Source organism: Metopolophium dirhodum, chromosome 4 (assembly GCF_019925205.1).
Source record: "Metopolophium dirhodum isolate CAU chromosome 4, ASM1992520v1, whole genome shotgun sequence".
Classification (NCBI taxonomy): domain Eukaryota; kingdom Metazoa; phylum Arthropoda; class Insecta; order Hemiptera; family Aphididae; genus Metopolophium; species Metopolophium dirhodum.
In genome coordinates, this window is record NC_083563.1 from 23,423,825 (window position 1) to 23,451,145 (window position 27,321).

At 27.8% G+C, this 27,321-nt stretch overlaps 2 protein-coding genes across 2 annotated transcripts; one reads left to right on the plus strand and one right to left on the minus strand.

Annotated features, from left to right (window-relative positions):
* Positions 1-253: 253 nt before the first annotated feature.
* On the minus strand, positions 254-4,650 carry LOC132943689 (charged multivesicular body protein 4b-like). Its single transcript, XM_061012734.1, is given in 6 exon segments — positions 254-711; positions 777-912; positions 2,249-2,363; positions 3,966-4,143; positions 4,220-4,247; positions 4,249-4,650. Coding segments are annotated over 6 exon segments (672 nt in total). The 5' UTR covers positions 4,402-4,650; the 3' UTR covers positions 254-649.
* A 19,542-nt stretch (positions 4,651-24,192) lies between these two features.
* LOC132942518 (uncharacterized) lies at positions 24,193-27,321 on the plus strand. Its single transcript, XM_061010969.1, has 8 exons — positions 24,193-24,315; positions 24,397-24,609; positions 24,663-24,862; positions 25,353-25,623; positions 25,680-25,778; positions 26,473-26,666; positions 26,742-26,871; positions 26,932-27,321. The coding sequence occupies exons 1-8, from the start codon at positions 24,193-24,195 to the stop codon at positions 27,319-27,321; spliced, it is 1,620 nt and encodes a 539-aa protein (XP_060866952.1).

Genomic DNA, 27,321 nt, shown 5'->3' on the forward strand with positions numbered 1-27,321 from the left:
CAAATTCCAACCCTACTAAATTTATAATTTAAGTTTCAACTCAAATACTAAAATAAAAGGGAACTTATTGATGCATAGTGCAGTGTGTCAACAAAAACAACATTTTAGATAAAAAATAATTAATTTTTAATTTTTTCGCTTTAATAAAATCAATTAAAATAAATATTTAAATTATAAAATTAATAAATTTTTAATTTAGATCATAATTACAAAAAAAGGTTTAAAAGTAAAATAAATAAATTTAACACCATACTATTCTATATAAAATGTTTTATTTTAATTATGAATTTTATTAAAAATATGTTCACAATTAACAATAAGGAAGTATGTATATACAAGAAGCTGGATTAATGTGAATATAGTTTACTATTTTCTTTTTTTCATAAAACGCTGCTTGGTAAATTATATTAAATAATTATTGGATCAATTATGAAGATTGGGTATCATTATTAACAGCAAATTATTTTGTTTTATATTTACTTGGAAAAAAATAATGGTATAAACAAAAATAAGTATGTTGACAGTAAATTCGTGTTAAATAGTATCTATGTAATAACGTAATAGCAAATTAACTGATCATTTATAAATTTAAAAATATTTTTCTTATCATGTTTACGATCAAATATTTTGATATCACTTAAACATTTTTTTATGAAGCCCAATTAGCTAATTCTTTCATTTCATCATCATCTTCTTCAGCTTTAGTTTTTGCTAAAAATTTAAAACCTGTTAATATCCATAAAATATATATATATAACTTTTTTCACTAAAAATACCTTTGCCTCGGCCACTGGGCTCAAATGTTGGCACTGCAGGCGTTGGCAAATCGTTGACGGGTGTCTTGCCTGTATTCAACAACTCTTTGTCCAATTCTTCTTGTTCTAGCTCTTCCAATTCCTTTTGTAATTCATCCTATTAAAAAATTATAACACTATTGATAATTTGTTCATGTAACTATAATACTAGCCGGAATTAGCCATTTTAGGGATTAAATAATCATTGCCATGTTTCATGCAGGGCTTGAAACCGATATTGGATACCGATTTTGAATACCGGTTAAAACCGTTAAAAACCAAAATGGATATCGAAACTGAAAAATAATAGAAAAAATCAATACTGGTAATCAAAACCAAAATTGCAATCAGAAAAGAAAATACCAATATCGAAAACCGAAATCAAAATCGGAAAAAATAAATACCGATAACTGACACCGGAAAATATATTTGTTTCAAACCCTGGTTTCATGTATTAACAAAATTTTACCAGTACCATTATAGCAGTTATAAGCCTAAAGGGTGGACTTTTAGATTCTTAAAAGTTTAACATATGATCGCTTTTGAAAAAAACCTTAAAAACGTTTCATAATATTCCATTAATAACGGGTAAAATGTGCTCAAAATAGAATTTGGTCAAACTGTGCCATATCACATTCCTAGAGGATCCCAGAGTGACCAAGATAACCAAATAATTTACATACCATTAAAAAAAATAAACAATAAATCTAGATGTCTTAAACAAGTCATTGACTGATTTCTAACAATATTTTTTGCGCAACAAAAAATCAGTTGGAAAATGAACAATAATGATTTATTTACAGACAATAATACAATATGTTCTGAAATATGAAAAATAGGATAAATATTCTCTAAGCCAAAATTTGCTCTAATAAAATTTTTTTCACAAATTCTGTTATCAATAAATTGTTAACATTTTGTAATCCTGTTGAGCTGCATAAACCAACAAGTATATGTGAAAACCTAAAATCTGCCCTCTAGTTACTCATTTGTAAATACTTACATATAACTTTCAAGCAACTATCTTATATTTAAAATGGAATTGGAATTTTTTTTCCAATATTATTATTATTATTATTATTATAACGGTTACTGTAAATAATGACCGCTATTTAAAGGTGCCCGTCCTACAGAGGTAGGATAACACTAGGATAATACTCAACAGGACCAAAATAATTTACCATTACATAGAGGTAACCGACCCCCATAGAGTTGACCATTAATGGAAGTTTTACTGTAATTTAAAATTCTGGTCACATAATAATTCAGTACAAATTCTGAGTATAAGCAATAGAAATTAATAAACACTAAATATTTAACCAATGACAATATTTAAAATAAATTTATGATTTAGTAGGGGACTTTGTGTCCTGCTTGTCAAGCTCTAATTATTAATATTATAAATTTATAGTGTTAAAAATGATTCAATATTGACAATAAATTTGTATTCTTACTTCGTCTACATCAGTTCCAAATGCAACTGGATTTGAAATAGCTTCTGATATTTCTTTGGATAAATCTTGTGACTCTGCTATATCATCCATCATATTGTGAACATCATCAACATTCCTATAACAAGATCAGTAATTTTAATAAACAATTTTCAAACCGTATTGAAGCTATATTAGAAAACGTTTCCTACATAGGTATTTCATCATTTCTTAATGCTTAGTATTTTTTTTGTGGTAGTTCAATATAAACCGGTAATATTCCAATTATCTTTGAATTAGTATCAATTAGGTGATATATTATTTATATTTTATGATTATTCAATTAATAAAATAAATATTACATTTTTTTTCTACAAATTTAATAATAAGAGCACTTTTGTATCCATAATTTGTGTAGTTTTAATTTTAAGTTAACACCTACATTTTAAATTGCATATTTTGGAGTTTTTAAGGATATAAATCAGATTCCAACTAATTAGTTTAATAACCAAAAATATTCTACAATAAATGATATCAATAATATGAGGACTTATTTGTAAGTAAAAACCTATGTTAATTATGTAATAAGATTTTAAATACTTTATGTATAAAAAATAATATAGATATTGTGGAATAAAATAAATATATAATGAATAGAAAATAATAATAGTAGGTTGAACCTACTCAACGAAGAATATAATATAACAAAATGTAATGCTTAGGTAATACCTGTGATTGTTTTAATTTTTGTCTTTTTTTTTGTAATATATTTATAGTTATGTAATGAAAAATATGGTTTAGAGTTTTAGACAAAATAATTAAAATGGCAAGAAGTTCAAAAAACCCTAATGTATCCTTAATAATGACTGGAAAATTAAATTACTAGTTAGTAGTTACCAGTGACTAAACAAATCTTTATAAATAAAAATATTATGACTCATTCAAACCTATAATTTTTATCAAGATATTAAATAAAATTACCTAATTAAGTAGTAGAAGAGTAGAATAATAAAAGTTAATGTCAACATTAAATGATACATTGTTATAATTTAGGATTGTCTGTTTTATATTAGATTCTTATAAAAACAATATTGAAATTATTGAAGTTTAGTTTTGTTAAGTTCATTTAATTTGCTCAATAATTTCTTTATTTAAGGTACATAGATAAACTGATAATAAACATGCAACTTTTTTATTATTTAAGAACCTTAAATGTGTTATATGCTTATAACACATTCAGTGGCATGGTGACAAAATTTCAAACCCTATCCACAAATAGTTAAAAATTAGCATATAATATAATATATAATATCATATAGATAACATATTTCTAAAGGTGACACAATTGGATCAAGTAAACACCGGTTACCACACCACTGAACACATTCAGTACAGTATCATTATCAAAATTATATATAAAGGAATATGTTTACAACATACAATATTGGAAACATAATTTCCAAAACTAGCACGCGGAGAAGCCGATTAAATATATAAATTGTGTAACCCTTGTTATTGACTTTTATATTTAAAATATGCTACCTAATATTGAATTTAAGAAACAACCTTAAGCGATTTATGAATAGTGATAGAAACTATACAAATTTATATATAATATAAGTATCATTTAAATGGGTACCTAATAGGAATATGATAATTTCAGGATTATATACAATTTACTTAAACAATTAAATAGCTAAGTTTAACCTGATCAACATAGATCAATAACAATTAAACTTACATATTTTGATGAGCCGATTTAAGTGCATCCGCTGCTGTTTTCATCGTAGTTAATACTGCTGTATTTGTGTTAGCACCTTCTAATGCCTCTCTCTGTTGTTCAATAGTTAACATGGTACCATCAATTTGCGCTAGTTGTTGTTCGTACCGTTTCTTACGCTTCAATGCTTGTAATGCAGCTGAAAACCAATAACAAAAATGTACAATACAACTAAAAAAGTAAAAATTATGTGTTAAGTCATAACGTCAACTTACCTCGTTTATTAGTTGTACCATTTTTTTTTTGCTATCGCTACTTCTTGTTCAATTTTTTTTTCTAAAAATTCTTGTTTTTTTATCAGCATCTCTTCTGTGGATCGAAGCTTTTGTATCGCATCTTCAGTTGATGGTCCTTTCTCTTCCTTTTTGCTACCGAAAATCTTACCCAGGAAACTCATAGTGTACAATATATTATTTATATTTACTTTATTAACCTATTTATGCAATGAACATAATCATTCAAAGATACCGTATACAAATTACAAGTAGTCAATAGTCAATAATCAACAGTCACAAAAACACAAACGAATAACGATAAGTCGCACTAAATTTGCGTAGAAGGCAAAAGCGAAGAACTAAAGAAATTTCGAAAGATAATGATAAAAGATTTTTATTGTTGTCATTGGTGGTCATCTGTTATTCTGTTAAAATCATTCCATTCCAAAAGCCAAAATGATTGACGATGAAAACACCGTAATTGATAACCTATAATCAAAGACGCTGTAGCAACATTTCAAAGAGTACACAAAAATAGTTCAATAATTTAATAGGTAGGAAATTATTAAAAAATTATATTAATTATTAATATAATATAACTAGCTGAATAACCCGGCGTTGCCCTGGAAAAAAATTGTGATTAATTAACTCCTTTTAATTCGCTGTGCATAGGTATGGAAGAAAAATCATATTATTGCCTTTGAGTTTCGCTTATGGTTATGCGAACAGTATATTATCAGGTAGGCAATCTACCTATGGTAGATTGCGGACCCAGCGAGATGGGAGAATAGGGAGATAGAATATAGCCTATATTAGTACAGCTTTGCAGTTGAAAAAAAATTTGTTTACAGTGTACCTAAAATAGTATTGAAGTCATAGTTGATCATCCCGGAATTTTAGAAGTATTTAATATTTATATTATATTAATATATTTTGGGGGGTTATTTTATTTTATTTTTACGGACAAACCAGCGTAATACCTAGCGTACCTAGCTTTGTGAAATAATTCGCATATATAACCTGCAACCAAAGGCAACCATTAATAAACAAAAAAAAAGTTTCCTTTTCTACCGTGAATCTTAAGATACATGTTTTACCACCTCTTTAAAAAGCAAATATCAGAAAATCCTTTCTTATTGCATAACTAGATCATTAGAGGAACCATTAGGCACTATTGCACTATTGTTATATTCTGTGATTGCACTAAGTATTCCAAATATCAAATTCGTACGTATTGTATATTAAAACCAATATTTCTTGATAGATGGCGCCACTGTTATATTCTTACAACCCCTTATTTTTCCCTTTAGTGATAGAATTTCCAAAAATCCTTTCTTAGCAAACGCCTAATACGTCACAATAGCTATCTATAGACCGAATTTCAGCCAGATCCATCAAGTGGTTCCGGTTAGTCGATGATGAATCACTCATCAGGACAAGTCGTTTTATATAATATATAGATGGACATGTTTTCTACAAATAAAACTATAGACCGGCTTACGAATAGTAAGCGTTGAAGTTTACGGACTGAGTTTAATAATTGATCTTTCTGACCGTTTTTGATAAGTGATTGTCAAACTTATTGGAGTGGTTTTTAAAACTGTAATTAAGGGTAATTAAGTAATTTTTGAATTAACTTAACCACGCAGTTACCTATATTAGATATTTTAGTTAGTGTATTCGTAGTCGACAGTCAGTTGGTGTCTTATCTAATTTGCATCAAAATAGGTGATAATGACATTCGTGAAACAATTTATATCAAGGTCAAATATTTATATTTGTAAGTACCATCAAATTAAGCATCCAAAAAACGCTTGGGATCTGAACTGCATTTATGCCAAACTTGAAGTTTTATACTCTATGATTTAAAACGCAATTTTTTATGTACCTTCTCAGAAAATGCGGAGTTATTTAATTAATCATATTAATTACAATAACAATTATTGTTAAACAATGTTTGTTAAGAGTATTTAAACTGAACTTGGATTCTCATAATATGAATTCATATAAGTCAATTATTAATTAATATAGAAATACAATTTCATTGTACTATTTATATATCACTTAAAAATATTCCTACTCACCACCCCCATAAACAAGCTTCAGATCTGTCTCTGCGTATGATTTATACAAGAATCAATACTGCTAAGATAGAAATAATGTGAACACAGTCCCCCCCCCCCCTAAACTGCAATATCATAATGTGGGAAAACTGGTCTTATTTTGAAAGACAAATCTGCCATCTGTGATGGAGCTAATTTCAAACAACTAAAAATCCAATTAAAAGGAGTGTTGTAAAAATCACAGAATTATCTAATATTCTATAGTAAAAATCTTATAATTTGTGTATAAGTTTTTCTCGGCGCTTTTGAAAACTACTGGGAATATGATATTTTTATCTCTTCAATGCACCAACTAGATTCACTTTCTCATCGAACAATATACTGAAGTTGAAAATAGAAGCATTATTTCGACTACTTATCGTGTACATACACAAAAAAAAAACAAATCATTGTAAAATCAATACAATATATATAGGTACTGGCATTTTTGTGACTGTTTGATAGTTATCTTGTATGATATTTATATCAAAGATAGCATTACTCAACAAAGTATCGAAAATTCACAAAAATAATTTATAAAATATTAAATATAGGCTGGAGTAAATTATTACCCCACGCGCGGCACCAAAGGTTAATAAATAATTGACAAAACAGTTTTACCAAAATATTAGGGAATTTTACTATTTTCCCGCACTAGGTATATATCTTAGTGACCTAGTCTAAAACCCTAATCTAAAATCAATTTTTTCAATGTTAAACCATTTTTTATAAAAATAACTTACACTTATCATAATTTGTACAGGTTGTGTAAATCAAATAATAAATAATATAAGCATCTATGCATGAAAAATCGTGCAGATAATCTCTTAAATGGTTTAATAATGATCTTATACTTTTATGGTATAGTTTTAGACCAGGTGTTGATAGAAATTACATTATTGCAAGATCGAGGTCATAGTGTAATATTTGGTTTTTTTACTACAAACCATAGTAAGGCGTAATTGATATTATTCTTATGTTAGAGGTAAGATCAGTCAACCCAAAAAAAATTTAAATAAAATTTGTATCATATTTATGTATCCATATAATACATAACTTAAGAACATAATATAAAATACCTGCTGCATGGATACATAAATACATAATTAGATTATAAAGCGTATGATTTTTTTTATTCGCCAAGATTTCATATTAAATAATAAGACATATTATTACATACCCGATTTTATTAATATCTCACATGTACACAATATATTATTTTAATAATATCAGAACTGAGTAATAACAACAATTTTGAAATCAGTACCTATATTAATATCAATTTTTAAATTTAACACAAATAATGGACATTAGGGTATTCTATTCTTATGTTATTCTTAATCAAACCAATATTGTTGTGCCAATTATTTTGTGTAGTTCAATTTTTTTCATAGAATTAGATTGTGCAATACGATGGTTAGGTTAAGTAAAAAGATTTACTTTTTGTTAGTAGGTAGTTATGCATTTTTAATTTCTATTACCTATGCACTGACAATTTTTATAGTAGGTACCTACCTACCGACTTTTACAGATTCTGTACCGTTTGTCTGTTCAGTCTTCAGTATGAACCATACAACCATGGTCCGAATATAGAATGGGGGGGGGGGACTATTGTGTACACTTGACAAAATATGCTGGAGGGTTGGTTATATTTATTGACTGGCGGTACCATTCACGATTATAGATAATATCTACGATCACGTTTCTATCTACTAACTACAATCGTGGGGTCGTCTGTGAACCACCGGAGCACGATACATCTACATTATATTATTATACAGCACTAATCTGATTAGCAACGAACGACCAACGGATGGGTGAGTGATGTTGTCTAAAGGGTAAAAGAGAAAAAATTGTCTCTCAGAAGATGCCCCACACTATTACCCAAACAACATAATAAGCAATTTAAACTCTGTATTTTAAGTAGATATAAAAAAAAAATTGGTAAATTTTTTTGTCTGTTAATTAATAAATGCAGTAATTTTTTCTTAGTTTACCATATTATTAACTAGTAATATAGTACTATAAATTATTACTTGTTCTAACAATTAGCCTCAAATAACATATGATACCACACCAATATCAGATAAAGTAGCATTTTGCCTATCTGTAAAATATATTATATTTTGTAATAATTTAATTAATATATTCTCAAATTTATAAATTTATAATATGTCATGAGAATTATGTAAACACTGAAAATATGAAATAATTTAAAGCGAATATATCTGATATTTTATTAATTCAATAAAGAATGCTTGGAAACTTACTAAAAATTAATATCAGTAACAATAGAAAACTTTTAAAATCCATATTATTATAAAAGAATTTAAATTACAAATTAATAATTATGGTTACATAAAATAACTTATTATACTCATCTACCGTCAAAATTAAAAATATTGAATTAGGTTGTCAAAACCTAATATTGTACAATTTAGAAATTAGAGTTGATTTAAATAATTATACAATCTACAATTTTTATCTGTAGATGAAAATTTAGGGTTAAGAAACAAAAACTGGTTAATTTTACATAACATTGTTTTGCAAATAAAAAAATTATTTATATAATTCAAAAATGTTCTATAAAAATTTTTAAACTCAATAATAAAAAAGTTAATTTTAGATTCTGAGCGAAGCGATGAATGTATTGATTCTACAATGATGTGTGGTTTTTTTTTTATTTTTTTTTTATTTTTGTGTCTGTCATCACCTTTTAGGACAGTAAAAGTGATTGGATTTTCTTCAATAGTAACTTTTCTGATAGGAAAGTGAATCTAGTTGGTACTTTAGGGGGTCCCAGTAGTTTTCACAAGCGACGTGAAAAACAAAAGAAAAATAAAGGAAAAACGGGAATTTTTACGCAAAATCTGGTTTTTGGTGTAACTCTAAAACAAATGACCGTAGGGACATGAAATTTTGACTGAATGTTTATATTAGCATTTTCTATACACCATAAAATTTACAAAATATTTTGACTCTTTTTGAGCTGTTTACGGCCATTGTCAGTTTTCAATTTTTTTAGTTTATTTTTCTATAAATATCAATAAAATTTTATCTGTTGATTAAAAAAGCTTGAAAATTTAATAGAAGGCTCCTAGGTTATTGTTTCAAAGGCAGATGAAAAAAATTAAAAATCCTTAGTCACAGTTTTTAATTATAAGCATTTAAAGTTCAAATTTTGACAAAATACGGAAAAATCACGAAAAATAGCAAATTATTTTGAGTTGAGAATTCATAAAAATTTTTCTTTTTAAATCTAAGATTTGAAAATGTAATATAAGATTACTCATAAGTTTGTCTACCTTTATCAAAAAAAAAATGTCTAGAAGAAACTTAAATTAAATTTTTATGAGCGTCTGAAATTTATATTTTTACAACATTTGATATTTACTCGATTTCTCATGTAACAATTTTCTTATTTTATTGTAATTAAAAAACGAATGACTGTAGATACTTGAAAATTTCACTGAATGTTTATATTAGCATTTTCTATACACCATAAAATGTTGAAAATATTTTGACTCTTTTTGAGCTGTTTACGGACATTGTCAGTTTTCAATTTTTTTAGTTTTTTTTTCTATAAATATCAATAAATTTTTATTTGTTGGGTAAAAAAGCGTGAAAATTTAATATAAGGCTCCTGATATATCGTTCTAATAGCAGTTGAAAAATATTAAAAATACATAGGCACATTTTTTTTTTATAAGCATTTAAAGTTCAAATTTTGACAACATTTATCAAATTTATAATTTATTAATTATTTTGTGGTTAAAAATGTATAAAATGTTTAACTTTTATGGCTAAAGATTGAAAATTTTAAACAAGGCTCCGAGTAAATAGGTTATATATAAATTACTTTATTCACAATAATATCATCAAATATCCTTGGTAAAATCATAGGCTGCTGACCGTTTTCGCTCAGAATCGTTTTTCTTATACAATGATATTATATCATTGAATTCAAATTTAACATCATCCATTACAGTGACCCACTTGTAACCTACTGTACAGCAGAGCGACATCCACTTATCCACCTTTTTTAGTTTTTTGTAGTAATAGTTTTTTTTTTTTTTATTATTGAACGAAAATGTATATACTTATTTACAATCTGTATTTACATGTTATACAATAAGTAAATTTGTTGAGATTTGATGTATGGGAACTTCCCCGTGTGGTAATAGCTAAAAGAGATTAAGTTTTTAAATAAACATCACAGTAAATTGTATAAATATATACGTATATCTAATGTTATTTTATTTTATACAACTAATTGATAGTTTGTCGATAAATTGGAGTAAATATTTAATGAATAAATTACATTAAACTCCATATTATATAAAAAAAAAAAAAAATAGTTGATCAATTTGCTAATTTCGTATGATTTAGAATACATTTTAATTAAGCTAATAAAACAATATGTTTATATAAAACTAATATGATGTTGATGTTGGCTGTAGAAGTCTAAATAATACTAGTGTCTCGTATTGTAATATTTATTGGAAGAATGGATATCTTTTAATAAAGATGGATTTCCTAAAAAAAGTCAAGGAACTCTTCACTTGTTAAGGTGAAAAATGCTTTTAATTTAACTATTTTAATTCCAATTTTGAAATTATTCAGTTCATAAGTTATTCATGTGTAAGAAAATTATTGCATTTGAACCATGGTAAGGTACATAACTTAAATTCGATTATTATTTTCAAATTTAGGAAATCATCATCATCATGTTCTTCACAGGTTTAAAAATAAATGTCCATATATCTGATAATGTTAAAATTTTTTAGGTAGGAGGTAAACAGTTATTCTATCAAGTGCAGTTATTATCTGAAAAAAACTGGATGTAATCGGGATATTAAGAGTAAGAGAGCTGTCGGGACAAACGGGGAAAACGGGATATTATAATTATTCTCTTAAAATACTTCAAATGTTTTTTTTTCGATTGAAACAAATGAAATAATGATAATATACCTATACCAGTAAATGTTTTCTGGTAATTGCTATAATAATTAATAATATAATATATTACAAAATATTTTGATATGAGATGATAAAGTTTTTTTTTTTCCGATGAAGCCTTGACATTTTCATCGTTTCGTTTATCGTTTGAAATATTTTTATCACCCCAATTACCTCAATCAATTGTTTTAATTCGGCACAATAGGTCACATAGAAAATTTTCGCAAAAATCTAATATATTGGCACATGCAGGCATCGATTAAATACTATGCATCCAACTGTCGATGAGAGCAATTATCGAACGTAATAATAATAATATTATTATTACGTGTGTTTGCTCATCTCTCAGCTAGTGGTGACGGCGACGTAGTCTGACGACACCGGAGGACAATATAAAAATAAAATATGATGGGATACAGTATGCGCAGCAGACATAATGTCTCGATAGGTTGAATATCAACGAATATGTCGTATATAATATATGTATATACATTGGTACTTTAGAATTATATATTAATAATATTATTATTATCAAATAAAAAAAGGTGGGCAAGTGGGTGTCGCTCTGCTGTACGCCTGTTGTACAGTAGGTTACAAGTGGTTCACTGTAATGGATTGTGTTAAATTTAAATTCAATGATATTATATTATAATTGTATAAGAACAACGATTCTCAGATATTACTAAGCAGTATACATGATGATATTATTGTGAATAAAGTAATTTATATAATATAACCAATTTATGTGGAACCTCGTTTTAAATTTTCAATCCTTAGCAATAAAAGTGAACATTTTATAAACTTTTAACTACAAAATAAAAAATTGTGCCTATGTATTCTTAATATTTTTAAACTGCTAGTGTTTCAATATATCAGGAGCCCTGTATTACATTTTCACGCTTTTTGGCCCAACAAATATATGCACTCTCAATGCACCAACTTCACTTTCCATTCGAACAAGATAATGAAGTTGAAAATCAAAGCATTATTTCAAATACTTATTGTGTACACAGACACAAAAACATAATCAAAAATCATAAAAATCAATACATTCATCGCTCCGCCCAGAATCTAATAGACGATCAGAAAATATACCGTATAACAGGGTTATTATTGGGACTTATGGTTAACTTGGGGCCATATTTAAGAATCGTTGTATTGTATCGTTTGGCATCACTTATTTATTTTTTTGTTATTATCAATTTATTTACGCAGTGATCACACTATAATACAAACAACTTGACTACTTACTGCTGTATAAATCAAGTTAAGTAATGTTTAATCAATTAATTAAGTAACATACGTATCTTTAAAGTTCTAAAATTTAAACGAATTAGGTTTAAATCCTGATCGTATTCTAGTTGAATTATGAAGTAGATTTGTATGTTAATTGAAAGGAAAATATATTATAAATTCAATTAAAACAATGTTATCACCTTAATGTAATTTGTACACCATATTAAGGGCTGTAGGTAAATATACATTTAACCAATTTTAGCGTGTCCCAAACACGCCTATCATATGCTTTACTATTGTCCCAAGTCAAACAAATAATGTCACTTAAAATTCAATAAAATCAATAAAAAAACAAATTTAATGATATCAAATTATTTAAAATTTTTAAAAACCGTCCTAGAATATCTTATGAGTCTAACATAAAATTTGTGTACATTTAATATGGCTCTCCCAAGTAACCCATTCTTGTGTAACTTGGGACACAGACATTATTTTAAAAAAAAGATACATAATTAGGCAAGAAAAATTTCAATTTTAAGTATTAGACAATAATAAATGAGGCAATACACATATTTTATCTTTGTAGTCATTTTTTCATCAGGCCAATATTTTTAGCTCAAACGAAATATAAAAAAGAACAATGTTCCAAGTAACCCGGTTTTACGGTAATACGTTTTAACAAAATAAGCACGTTGCTGCAGTGTCGTCGCGTACCCAAATATTGAAATATGTGATGTAAGAATATAATAATAATATTATGTCTTAATAAGTAGTGCCTACTTAGTTTTATATTATACGCAGGTACCTTCTTGGGTACCACCGTCGCCGACCCGAGTAGAATCATAGATGACCTTTGGGCCGAATATTCGTCAAATCGCTGTCGGTCGTCCACGTGTGCATCACTGACGATGTTACGCAAAAGCAAACAACATGCCCGATGGCTAATCGTGCTCGGAGATTAAAGAAAAACGAATCCCACGGTCATTTGCGCGCTCAAGATGTACCAGTGTTATCCAATCCGAATAACAGACACCATAATATAGTAGTACACCCGTATAATAATAATAATTATGAATCATAATAACAATGTGCGACGTGCGTCTGATATGTATAAATATTTGTTTAATACCTATATGTCCTACGAACGTTATAGGTTACACGTGCTACGTGCAATTTACTGTGCAAACTAAATAGCTAAATTTTTAGTCGATGAACTGCCTTTTTTCCATTAATTTTTCGTCCATATTTAGGTTCTTCAATACCAATAGTTTACTTCACGACATGGCCAAGCAATTGAAACACACCGTAACATTTTCAAAATATTTTGTCAAGTAATCAGGTACCTACTTATTTAAAGACATTTTCAATTTTTTTTAAGCTTTTTTCTATAAATGCCAATAAATTTTTTTAAACGGGTCAAAATGTTTAAAAATTTAATTCAAGGTTTTTCATAATATATTATATAGTGATCAGAACTTAATGCACTTGAAAAAGTTAATATGCGCTTAAAATGATATAAATATGTTTTAAAAATATGCACTTTTTTTTTATTTACAAATTACACATATTTTCAATATAAATAATAAACATGCATTGCCTATAAAGTATTTTTTTTTATTGTAAAATTTTCGAATTATATTATAAATATATCATTATTTATCAAATACACTCTAAACAATGGTAAAATTGAGAAATATAGTCTTAAGATTACCAAATCTCTAATCATGGAAAAATATGCATATTTTACTAATTTTTTTTCATAGTGCAGTCATGAAATTAATTTCAAGCTTACTTAGAAATAAATTGAATGGCCTAAAAAAACCATGCAAATGCAACAACTTCCGTGCTCTAATCATAAGTTGTTTTAACAGCAGTTTAAAAATATTAAAAATACATGGGCACGTTTTTTTGTTATCAGCATTTAAAGTTCAAACTTTGAAGAAATGTATCAAATTAACGAACATTTGAAAATTATTTTGTAGTTAAAAATGCTAAATTTGTATAGCTAAGGATTAAAAATTTAAAACAAGGTTTCTCATAAGTATTTGATGATCAAAAAATCTAAATACTATATAAACAGTATCTTTAATAGATATTTTAAGTTTAAAGTTGGACAAAATTAGATATTCAAACGGAGAATAACTGTTTTTGTAATTTAAAAATATTATTATATAGGCTGTCGACCATTCAACAACTGTTTTTCGTATACAATGATTTTATATCATTGAATTCGAGTTAAACATTCCATTACAGTGATCCATACGACACCTAATGTATAGCACAGCGGTAGCCAAGCAATACATTTTATTATTTATTGCATCTTACAAAAAATACTATGAATATTGATTTCCATATTATTATGTTTATGCATTGTCCTTTAATCTTTATTAATATTTAATATCAATGTACTCCGTGGTATGATATCTAACAATAAATAATATAACCATATATCCTTATTAATATTATGAACATCGAAACTACTTCATAGATTTAGGTCACAAGGATTTTAAACCCAAAATATAAAATTGGTCGAGGGCCCATAAATTGTTGTAGTCTACTAATCTACCATAGAGGAGACCTAACTAAAAGGTGGCCTCGATTCGATTTGAGCTTCAATTCGTGTATGATGAGTGATGGCTATGGACTTCGACACTTATATGAATTCATATATCAAGTTTAAGTTAATATTTATTTATATTAGGGCATGACATTAATTTAATTCATAGGATTGTTTGTATAGTATTATTTAAACAAAACTTATCGCTGTTGTTGAGTTGATTCCCGAGACTTACTTTATGTACAAATTGATTCCCCTATAATTGTTGTATATCAGTAATACGACAAATGTGTATGACTGCAATATAAAAAAAAATAATACAAATAATAAAACATATAAAATATATATACAAAAAATGTAAGGAATTGTATTTTAGTTACCACTAGGTGAAAATTTGAAACACATTGTTTTTAAAAACTGATACCTCGTAATTAGATTACTTGAGTATACTTGTTCATCACTTCTCCTATAAGACTTATTTTTCTCGGTCTTTAATAGATTAAAATACCTGTTATTTTCTATAATGATATACAACAATAAAGGAATCAACTAGTACATATCTTTTAATAGCCACGGAATAAATTCAATGGTAACGGTGTAGGTAAAAAGGTACTCGGGAATCAACTCATACGCAGCCAAACTCGAACCTGCATAATATAGGTGGGTACCTAGATGTACCGAGCTCCTTTGAGCTGATATTTAGACATTGCTGGTACGGCAGTACTAGTAATAAGTACTTAATACTTAATACTTAACAATGATAAAATATTGTACTACTATCTTTTATACTAATTTATCATATACATGGTTTATTTTTATAATAATAAATGTGAATTTTAAAAATTTAAACCGAAAAAAAAATGGTATTGCATCAAAATTCCAACACCCTAGTAAAAAACTAATTACGGAGTTAAGTTAAGTTAGGTACTAACCTATCTACCTATATATTATAGTTTTAAAAAAAATATGAATCAGCTAAAATAGTTATTATTTCAAATCTATTAAGTTAGATTTTCTATAATTCAGTTTAGAAATATAAATATCGATAAAAAAATGTTCTTGGTCAAAAAGATTGAAAATTTAATACAAGATTCCTTATATGTTTATTGTAATTATTTAGAAATATTAAAGATTTATGGGCACGATTTTCTTCATAAACTTAACATTATAATTTCAATTTTTTACAATATCACAGAAGTTTGCAAATAATTTTGTTGTTAAAAATGTATAAAATCATGATAAGTGTCGCTAATGTTTTGACAACTTAATCAACTCCCACTCTTAGTAAATAAGCTTATTGTGCATTTTATGTATAGATTGCTTGTTTTCAATTTTCTTTGCGAAGGCATGACAATTTAATAAAATGTTCTTCACAAGTAGTTTATACTGGAACCAAAAATTAAATATTAATAAAACAATATACTTAACCGAAATGTTTTCAGCAAAAATGCAACCTACCATAATACAAATAGTAAAATAAATTATTTATGGTAATATAAATATAATATAAACTATAAAGTATGAGTAGGCTGACTAATATAATAAAAGATACTTAGTAATATTGTCTGACTCAGAATATTCTATATTATATATATCTATATCTAAATATCTGTGTTTCCACTCTGAATCTTTCTCATTTACTGTATCATTGAACTCAAATGTAACACATCCATTACAGTGTCCCACCCTTGCCCAACCTTTTTAAAAATGTATTTTAATTTTTTCTTATCAATAGCTTACATCATACAAATAATTATTGAATAATTTACTGTACTGATGCAGTTATAATTTTTTCGGCAATTTCTTGAAATAAACGTAAAACTTAAAACTTTGCAACCATATAAAAGTAATAGTGTTTTTTTTTTTAATAAATGTATTTATTCATTACATTTTTGAAGACCATAAAATATAAATGGAATCTGAGACGTATAGGGAAAGAACGTATATGGTTCAATATCATTCCCGAAATATCATTAACACTAATAGTTCTTAAAAAACCCTCAGGATTTTTTCCTGCGTTCACCCCCCGAATTAATGAAGGCACAGAAATAATTTCCGAATCAAAGGTAATATTATTCATAGATAATATTATAATGTTTTTTTAGAACACTATACAGTCATGTTTATAAAATGTCACGGCCGTATATCGACTAGATAAAAACGTCAAAATATAATAATGAAAATATATTTACACCTTTGATATATAGTTTTTAAAAACAAGATTTACCTAAAATAAAAATAAAAATGAATAAATTAAGTTTACTGAGTTTAAACATCGTAGTCGTACAACCTAACCACTCAATCAATAAAATAAATGATTTAGAACTTAGGTATTTTCAAACTAATAGGCAGTTCTTACTAATTGTATTCAGTATTCGCATTTCTATCATAATAAAAAAATACAAACCAATCATAAACATTTTCTGGTTTTCACCTTCATTGGCATCAGCTAGCTAGTTTTGAAAAGAAGCCTTCAGTATTAAAATTCCCAAGTTGCATTCCACACAGAAAAAAAAAATTATAATATTCACTGACGACCACCCACTCAGTATCGTGATGAAATAGGGAGGGTATTGACAATAGCTTTTTCAAATAGTTATAGTATACATTCAATTATTTACTGAGTGTTTAATGTTTATGGTGATTTGAATATTTGAATGATCATTGCAGTTCAATAGTTCTATCCAACAGTTCTATAGAACAATATTATAATATGTGCCATTTTGTAAATGTTAGTTTAATTAAATCAAAACTAAACCTATTTATAGACAAAAGTATTTGATGAACGATCGGGAGATTTTTTTTTTATGGAATAGCTTTAAAAAAATAAGTAATAAGACACTTGAATTGTTAATATTGAAATAATATTAATATTTCATAATCATAAAGTCGTAAAATAATTATATTTATGAAATAGGTACCTACATATTTTTGTAAAGTATTTGGTTTTTTGGCGTTTTAGTTTGATAGACAATAACTGTACAATAATGACAATGTTTGCTTTCATATACCTACACAATACTATATATTGAACAGTCATTAATTCATTTTCGTGTTCGATTTATAACCGTCATCGATTCGGAATTATCGTAAACCTACTCGTATATTATAGGTAGGACACTAGGACTCATTATTCGTCGTACGACTGCTGCTGCAGTACACTGGTGTCCATGTACTTACATATACGATATATACTTACTGTTCACAATCTAAATTATATTACCATCATGACACTCGACATTGTACGATTGCAGTGTATTTAAATAGATCGAATATTATTCACTTACGTCGTGCTATATATAACACTATAATATTGATCGGTGACACATAATAAAACGATTCGGGTGTGTGTTTTTACATTAAAATTGGCATGCGGCGGCGGTGGCGGCGGCGTGCGTTGGGAAAACATTTAAAACGCGCTGCAAGGTCCTTGGCCCGGCGCGTCCGTGTCCGCGCGGCGCCTTGACCAACATTGTCCGGCAGCAAAGACGACGATTGGCGCCAATACATTTTTGATGTGTCCGAGTGGCGGCGGAGGCCGATGCCGATTATGTCGTTATCACACAATTATTATTATTATTATTATTATAATATTGTGCACCGCCTACTATATATATATTATTATGTCACGTCAACAGTTCGTGTAACATATAATTATTATTATAATGTTCGTTTTTGATACGCCAACATAACCATCATGTTTCCGAAAATGTATCTAAGTGCCTTCCTATCCGTTCAGAATCTGTATCACGACCTGTATCTTGGTCTTATAATGATGCGTTATAAAAAATAAATGGTATATGGATTCCGTTTTCTGAGAAAAATTGCCGAGTATTTTTAGTTTACAACGAGCGTCTATATGATCTATCCGTCCAATAATATCTTGAATGTTCAGCCTTAACCTGAAAACTTTTATGTACACATAATATACGTCTTCGTCTTGAATTATAAATTATTATACATTTTTCCGTTTTGTCGTAAACAGTGAAAAATATTCCTTATTTTAATATAGGCACGTCCTCTATAATAGTATAATAGCTAGGGGGTACATCTCAAAATATTGTATAATTATTTTAATATTTGCCATGTAGGTACATATAAGAAGACCATAAGTTATAAATCAATTTCATCATAAAATCTTTGAAAAATATTATAAAAAAATGTATAAGTACTCAATTCTATATCGTAGTTAATACAATAATATAGATTTTGTATTCTAATGAATTGAATTAAAAGAACTTGCTACAATAGAAATGTATATATTTATCTAATGTAGGTATTATGTCTTAGTACTCGCATGATTTAAGATTTTACCATAGAGTGTGTATTACAGTTGTAGTGATACTATTTTATACTTAATATTATCATTACATTTATTATTTATAAAGTATCTATTTGAGTTTATGATAATATTTACATTTTAAACATATTGAAGTTACTTTGTTATATCTCAAAAAACAAACGAAGACACGAGGCCTAAAATTGTGTGCAGTAGCAAATTTAAAAGTCTGCAGTACTTATTTTCGGCTTTTATACATTTGTATTTGATTAATATTCTATATTGATTATTGAAAATTACTAATTAGCATATTGTATTCGTTCAAAATTCTGAACACTAAAAATAATACCGACTACACCATATTCTGGGTGGCTTAAAATATATTAAGTAATAAGTATATTAACTCAAGCTATTTCGTTTTTAATTTTAAAATGTTTAGTCATATTCATATAGCCATATATAGGTATCAAATACTTTTATAGAAGATTGTCTTAGATTGTATTTATCATAACTAATTATTAATAAATAGCAAAAACAATTATGCAATGAAGTTATATGTGGCATGTGCACTACTAGGTCTATGTTCATTATTTTAAAATATTTTGGTGTAGAATTAGGTGTGCAGTAGCTTAGACAGAAAACTTACCAAGTAATTTCATGAAAAAATATATTGACATTAATATTATATTATAATTATACTAATTAATTATATAATATACATAGCTAAAAAGTTATATAAATTGTGGTCTAATTTTAATTTGTTACATACACATAGGAGTAATGAGTGTGATTCATTGAGTTAAAACTTTTACCGCACTCCTATTGTTTTTTTTACTATAGGTACAACTATTATTTATCAAATATCAACAATAAAGTTTTGCTCTCGATGCCTTGGTTTAGATATTAAAAATCCTCTCCTATTTATAATTCCTGAGCACGTACCTGACTACCTGAGTACATCGTTAAACCTACTTCACATGTTTAATTATTTTAATTTGATTAAATCTTCTAATGTCAACCATGTAATGCCATGTAACGTTTCAAGTTTACCTCTCATAACCTTATTTAAATGGAGTTAATAAAATGTGCACGCATAAATAAAATGCAGACATCCATACAAAAACGAATACAATTGATTTATTTTGGAAATACCTACCTATATTATTTATTTAACATATAAATAAATAATACTTTTGTCAAGGATAAACGAATTTATTTTATAGATTAAATGTTTCGATTGTGAATCACCAATGTCCAAAATAATTTGTGTTCGAAGTACGCAGTATTCCTCCATACGACCATACTAGTATACTACCTTGGGGTAAAACTGAAAAATTCTAATAAATCTTCAACTACTAATATTTTAAATATTTTCAAAATAACTAAAGTTGACTCATCGTAGATTTAAATCATAGGCAGAAATTAATAAACACAATATATTGATAATTGTCAACTTTATTATCTCCAGACCACAGTGATCATTAGATATTGTATAGTTATTGCCTATTATCAATAGGCACATCAAATTAGTAAATTATTATGTTTTAATTGTACTACAAAAAAATATAAATACAGTTTAATAATATTGTACTACCATATTTTATTTAAACTAATGCAAGCAATCTTTTTAAATTCTTATTAATATTTTAATATACGTTATATTAAATTGAAAATTCATTGGTTGTAAACAAAACAATTTTAAAATACTAGTTATAACCATGCATAATATGAATAATTCTGAGACCTGAGGTAGGTATCTACCTATTCTACAAATTCTACATATTAATTATTAGTATATTATAATAACTGGCCGCCCATGACAACGAAATACTCCAAGTTCACACTTCCTTTCTGTGCAATAAATTTAACATTTCTATATACTTCCTGTTATCGATAAAAATTACGAATTCTCAAACGCAGATGATGACTGTTAAACAAAAATAAACCTGAATTCGTAAAAATTCCAATAGTGTCTTACAAATAATAGTTTTATGTCATTAAATTTGAATATTTTATATATTGGATTTGTCATATTATGTGTGAACACAAATCGGCATCGATAAACGAAAAAAATTACTACGTCAATACACATTATTATTCATCCGGTTTCTGCAAATTTCTTAACAATATCACCAGCATCCCGTCTGACTGGTATACGTTCAACGGTGTTGGTTATTACAAATAAAATATAAAAATTATAAAACTAGTAAGGTTAGTGTGCCTTGTCGAGGACATTTTTGATTTCATATCGAAAAGTGTACATAATGTGTCGTAACAAACAAGATTACTATTCGGCCATTATTATAATAATAATTATGCATACATTACGGACGAAGATGGTTTTTTAAAATTTATATTTATCATTATTTATGGAAACACCGGTGTCCTGTCACCCTGAACCCTGTGCAACCTTTATTTACCTTAATTCTATATCCATCAAGTGCACCGTACAGTTTACATGCGTATTTTTATCTGACTAATTTTGAGGTCGTTGTTATCGTAAATACAACTGTTTCGCCCACACGTAATATGTTACGATTTTCTACCACGCAAAGTTAATAGTAATAATAATATTGTACATAAAAAAAAAAACTACTGAAACAAAGAGATCGTGCAAGTATTGACCATAAGTGTTCTATGGCCTTCGTAAAATTTCTCCGCTTTACAAAACTATAGTATTAAAAATATATGCCAGTGAAACCTTTGCACCCACATTTCGTGCATCTGGCGTTTTCCCAACGATAGAGTAATGTTAAATTGTTTTTGATATCAGAGGGACAGCGGGAACAATGGTTAAGATAGTCCTTCAAAAAATCTGGGTTTGTTGATAATTTTTTCAAAAATAATGATACTTTATTTTATTATAAAGGCGTGTCATTAGATAAGTCAGATAAAAGTTGGCAAAAGTTCTACTTTTTTTTAATTTCGTAGAGTTTAAGGACAAGCTGATATTTTTTTCAATTCTGATCAAAATTATTTCCGTGTAGTGTATGCAATTATATTAAAATTAGTTATTTACTTATAACAAGTGTTTTACAGAGCGTGACATAAGAGCAAAACATATTTACTCGTATCTCTGTCATTTATAATTGCGTTCTTATTAGTTTTTTTTTTTACCTACAGACTAGGTACCTATAGGTTTATGTATAATTTTTTTTTGTTTTTTTAATAATATAGTTTATTTAAATTAACTTACCTACCATATTTGTATTTATTACATAATCATAATATCAATTAAATTATTGAATAAATTATAGGTATATATTAATATATTATATAATCCTTAGTATTATAATATTTGCAATTTTGGAAAACAGTCTTAAACTAAAACAATAAAACCTTTTTTTTGGGGAGGGGGGGAGTGGCCAAGTGGACTAAGGTGTCGTTTGTGACGCGCACCCACGCCGGCGTTTAATCCCGGCTATGGGTGGCATTTTTCTTCGGGCAGTCACGGTGTCCGGAGAGAAAGGCCGCCATCCACCACCCGGGCATGGCAAATACCTACGTGTGCCCACTTAGAAATTCTGGCATCTGCCAAACACAAGCACTCACGTGTAAAAACTCACCGTTCCCAAACCCTATCACCACCACAATACAACCCTACAAACAGCTAATAGCCATAGATGCCGGGCTTAAGGATCAATAAAAAAAAAAAACCATTTTTAGATATTTTACTAAAAAAATGTAATAATATGTATACTATTGTACATATTTTGTACTTATACCAACTTTTGTATTTTTATTTACATTTAATGAAAACACGTTTTTAAAAATATCCACAGGGCATGTATTCTGTAAAGAAATTTTTAAAAGAAATTACTTTTTATTATTCCTAATCAGTCACGTATTTATTTTTTTATTTTTTGTTGGGGTTGGTTTCAAATGGAATACCTATTTTTATGTATTTTAATATTTGGAAATACAAAGTTATTTTAGATAGTGTGCTGTATTATCAAATAAGTTATCTATTACACTCATCAAAATATGTGGTGTGGTGTGGACGTGTGGTGTAGAACAGCTCAATGTTGGTTCAGTGTACCGCTTATAAAAACTTTAAATTGGTTTAGAAATCGAAATTCTTAGAAATATATTCTACTTTTGAGTATTAAATTTAAAATCCATGCTACCTTTGAAAAGTAAATAGTATAATACATTTTTGTTTTAAAAAATGGTTTTCTATAGAACTTAAGATTACGCAAAAATAATATATCCAAAAACTTTAATATTTTCCAAATTAATGAGTAATTATTGTTAAAATAATCACTCAATATAATTTACAAATACCACACACGTGTACCAACCTACCCAATATAAAAAAACCTACCAAACCTACCCAATATAAAACCTACAGAACCCTCCCCACACCCAATGGCCTATGTTGCCGCGGGTTACCCAATAAAAAAAAAAAAAAATTTACAAATACAAACATAATATTTTAATATATTATTATTTATTATAATATGTATATTCTCAAACATATTCCCAGTGAAGTGATAATATATTATATATTATTATATTACCGTAACTTCCTACAAACACAAATAACTAATTACAATTTTAAATTCTTATAATGCATTTTTTGTTATATTTACAAATCTTGTTTTTTAAATATGCGTAAAAAATTTATTTTACACAATTCTGTATCTTGATATTCAATTTTAATTAATGTAAAATAACAACATTACAGTAGCTATTTACATTAAAAATACGCGTTTCTCATAGCTACTGCAATGTGTTATGTTATAGAATTTATACGAACAAAATCAAATTAGTTTTAAAATATATAAAATAAAATTTGATTTGCAAAAGAACATATTATTACACATATTGAATAAGCATAATGGCAGCCGGAATAATGCAATCCATTGACGATAAAGTCGATGAGGATTTTTTGTTCTTTTTAGAACATTATAATGGAGCTTTTAATTCGTTAAGATCCCAAAGTGACAAAGAAATATGCAGTGTACGTACTCTTTATATACCTATTAAATATTTTGATTTTCTGAACATTAACTATACTATGTGTATATGTTTACAATTGTAGAAATGGATAGATAAACTCACGATTGAAACGTATAAGACTACAAATGAAAAACAAATACGTAATATATATTTATCGCAACTAATTTTAAATATGAACAGTCGTAAGCTCAGCGCTCCGTTCAACGATCCCCCTAAACCAGACAAGTTGTCTCTGGACGGCGTTTTTAAGGAAATTACTGCCAAACCTAGTTTAGAAGCGCAAAAAGAAAAAGAAGTAAGTGTCAAATTCGTTTACACTTCAGAGTACAAAAATCGTCATATATTTAGATTGACGATAATAAAAGGAAATGGTCGCAATTTGTTCGAAACCGAGAAATAGAAATAATCGACTTAAATCATCTATCGAACGATGGACGGACTTACATAGCGTGCAAAACTTTACCTGAAAATGCTGGTTTATTCGCATACGTAGCTGTAACTATGGGTGATACAACTTGCGGATGGGTTAACACGTGTGGCCAACCAATGTAAGGCCGTTTACTTAAAATCACATTATTATCGTTTAGCCACAAATGTTATTAAAATGTGAGTGGGTTCGGACCCAACTGTTATCACAAATATAACTTTATATTTGAATGGTCTTTTTAAAAAGTCGAACAATTAATACATTTAAGTTAACCGTTTGTGGGAATATACTGCAGCTTATACATTGAATACGTATAAGATAATTATTTATTATGTAGTTATAAGTAATACGAGCAAATAATGTTTAAAAAAATATGTTAATTTAATGCCTAAGTCCTATTCCTACCCGATAGTTTTAAAAAATAACTGAAATGAATTATGTATTTAAAACACTAGTAGGTACAACAATATAATGAATGTCTAAGCAAATAATTCATAACATCGTGTTTGTATGTAGAATTGTAGAAGATATATAAATATATTAGTACCGATGAAATTTGCTCTTAGTTTATATAGGTAGGTACTAATTTTTTTATAACATTTTAAATGTAGACCCGCACCTCAAGTAAAGCCATTAGACTTAAAAGTGGACATGTCTAACGTACAGAATAATGAATGTAAAAAAGAAACCAGAATGTATCAATTAACGGCCGAAATTAAATCAATTTTGTTAAAACGAAAGGCACCGGAAATTCGGATTTTAACTTATGAGTTTTTCAAAAAAGTATACGGCAGTATCGAACAAGAGATGTTGAGCGAAGAGAATCCTAGCAATACTGCTTGTCGTGATCCATACGTCGAGAAGCTGCTTGAAAAACTAATAGTGAGCCAACAACGAGAAACAGTGAATAGTATTATTATGCAACTTTTATATTTTAGATCGAGAGCAAAGGATGTGAAAACTTCGACCCACACGAATTCAAAAAAATTAAAATGCTATCAACGTTGAAAAAAAGAGTGAAAAATATACTACGAGATGTAAATATAGTATTGTACTACCCATTATAAATAAAATCAATACATAATAAAATATGTTCGATGCATCTATATGCTATAATTATCTAAAAATTGTTAACACTACCACAGCACAGGTGTAACAGAAAGACCCGATAAATGAAATAATTTTTGTTTTAATCAATATTTAATTTATTTACCATATATAGTTCACAGAAGCTCACGTCACAAGTACGGTATAAATATTTTTATTTTTTAATACAGAAAATAAAAATTATAAATTGTATTAAATGTTTTTTTGGAAAAATTCAATATGCCTAATTTGTAAAAATCCAATTTTAATGTTAAAAACATTTATTTAAGTCGAGTAGTTTTTTTAAAATTTTTTAAAATATCATTATTTTTTTTTAGTAAATTAAATTGTATCTTAATACATTTTGCAAAATATTATTTTTGGGAATTTTCAGAATCTTAAGTCTAATTTTCATAACTTTTTTCATACGTTTATAACTTTTATCAATTTTCATTTTTCATTTGCCGAGGTCTTTTTGTATTATACATTGTACCTAGCTTATACTTTTGGCTTTTATAATTTATTATACTTGATTAAATAATCTTGTAAAAATTGATTAGTTGGTATTTATATTATTGATGATGATCTGGTGCCATTCGTGAACAATGATCGCAGTTATTAAAATTCGTTTAAAATCATTTCTAGATCGAAAAGCGTAACAACGAACTTTACGAAATAGAAGTTGCTTCGACGTCTGCATTACTTACTCTAACCAGCCCGGCATCTACCTGTACGAACTCCGTGTCCGAAATGATGTGGGAGAGAGCTTTAGCGGAAAAACCTACAAATGAGGTTACCAACGGACTGTACAAGACATATCCCGCTTGTTTGGTTCAAGTGTAAGCACCATCTATGCCCGTGCCGTCGCGCGGTGTTAAGGTACCATAATAATACAATATTAATTCATCATGTAGGTTCTTATCTATATTGGTGAGGGAACGCCAAAGAATTGTCCTCCGACTTATGGAAAAACAAGAGAACCTCATAGTAGCCATGAGAAGAGATCTACAAACCGAAATCAAATGTGGAATACAGTATTATAAGGTTGTTGTGACGAGACCGATTTGTATGGAAAATATTGTTATTCACACAATTGCTTTACAGGTGGCCAGGAGAGAATGGATGGACGTCATGCGTGTGATAATACATTACAACAAAATAAAAGCTAGTCTTACCGAAAAAGACAACGGATGCAATTCGAAAATCAAAGGCGATTATCTAGATGATGCGATTCGCAAGGAAATCAACGACACTAGGAGACGGCTGGAGAAATTAAACGGGAAAAACGAGAAGTTACAAGATGATATTTGCGAGCTGAACAAAACATTACACGAGATGATGGAAAAAATTGATATGGAACAATTACAAACCGATGATCTGTTGCGTGATTTTCAAAACGAGATAAACAGCGAAAAAAATCTAATAACGGAAAGGGCTCAAACTATCGATCAGTTAGGTGGGATGTTACAAGCACGCCAAAAATGTACTCTTTAA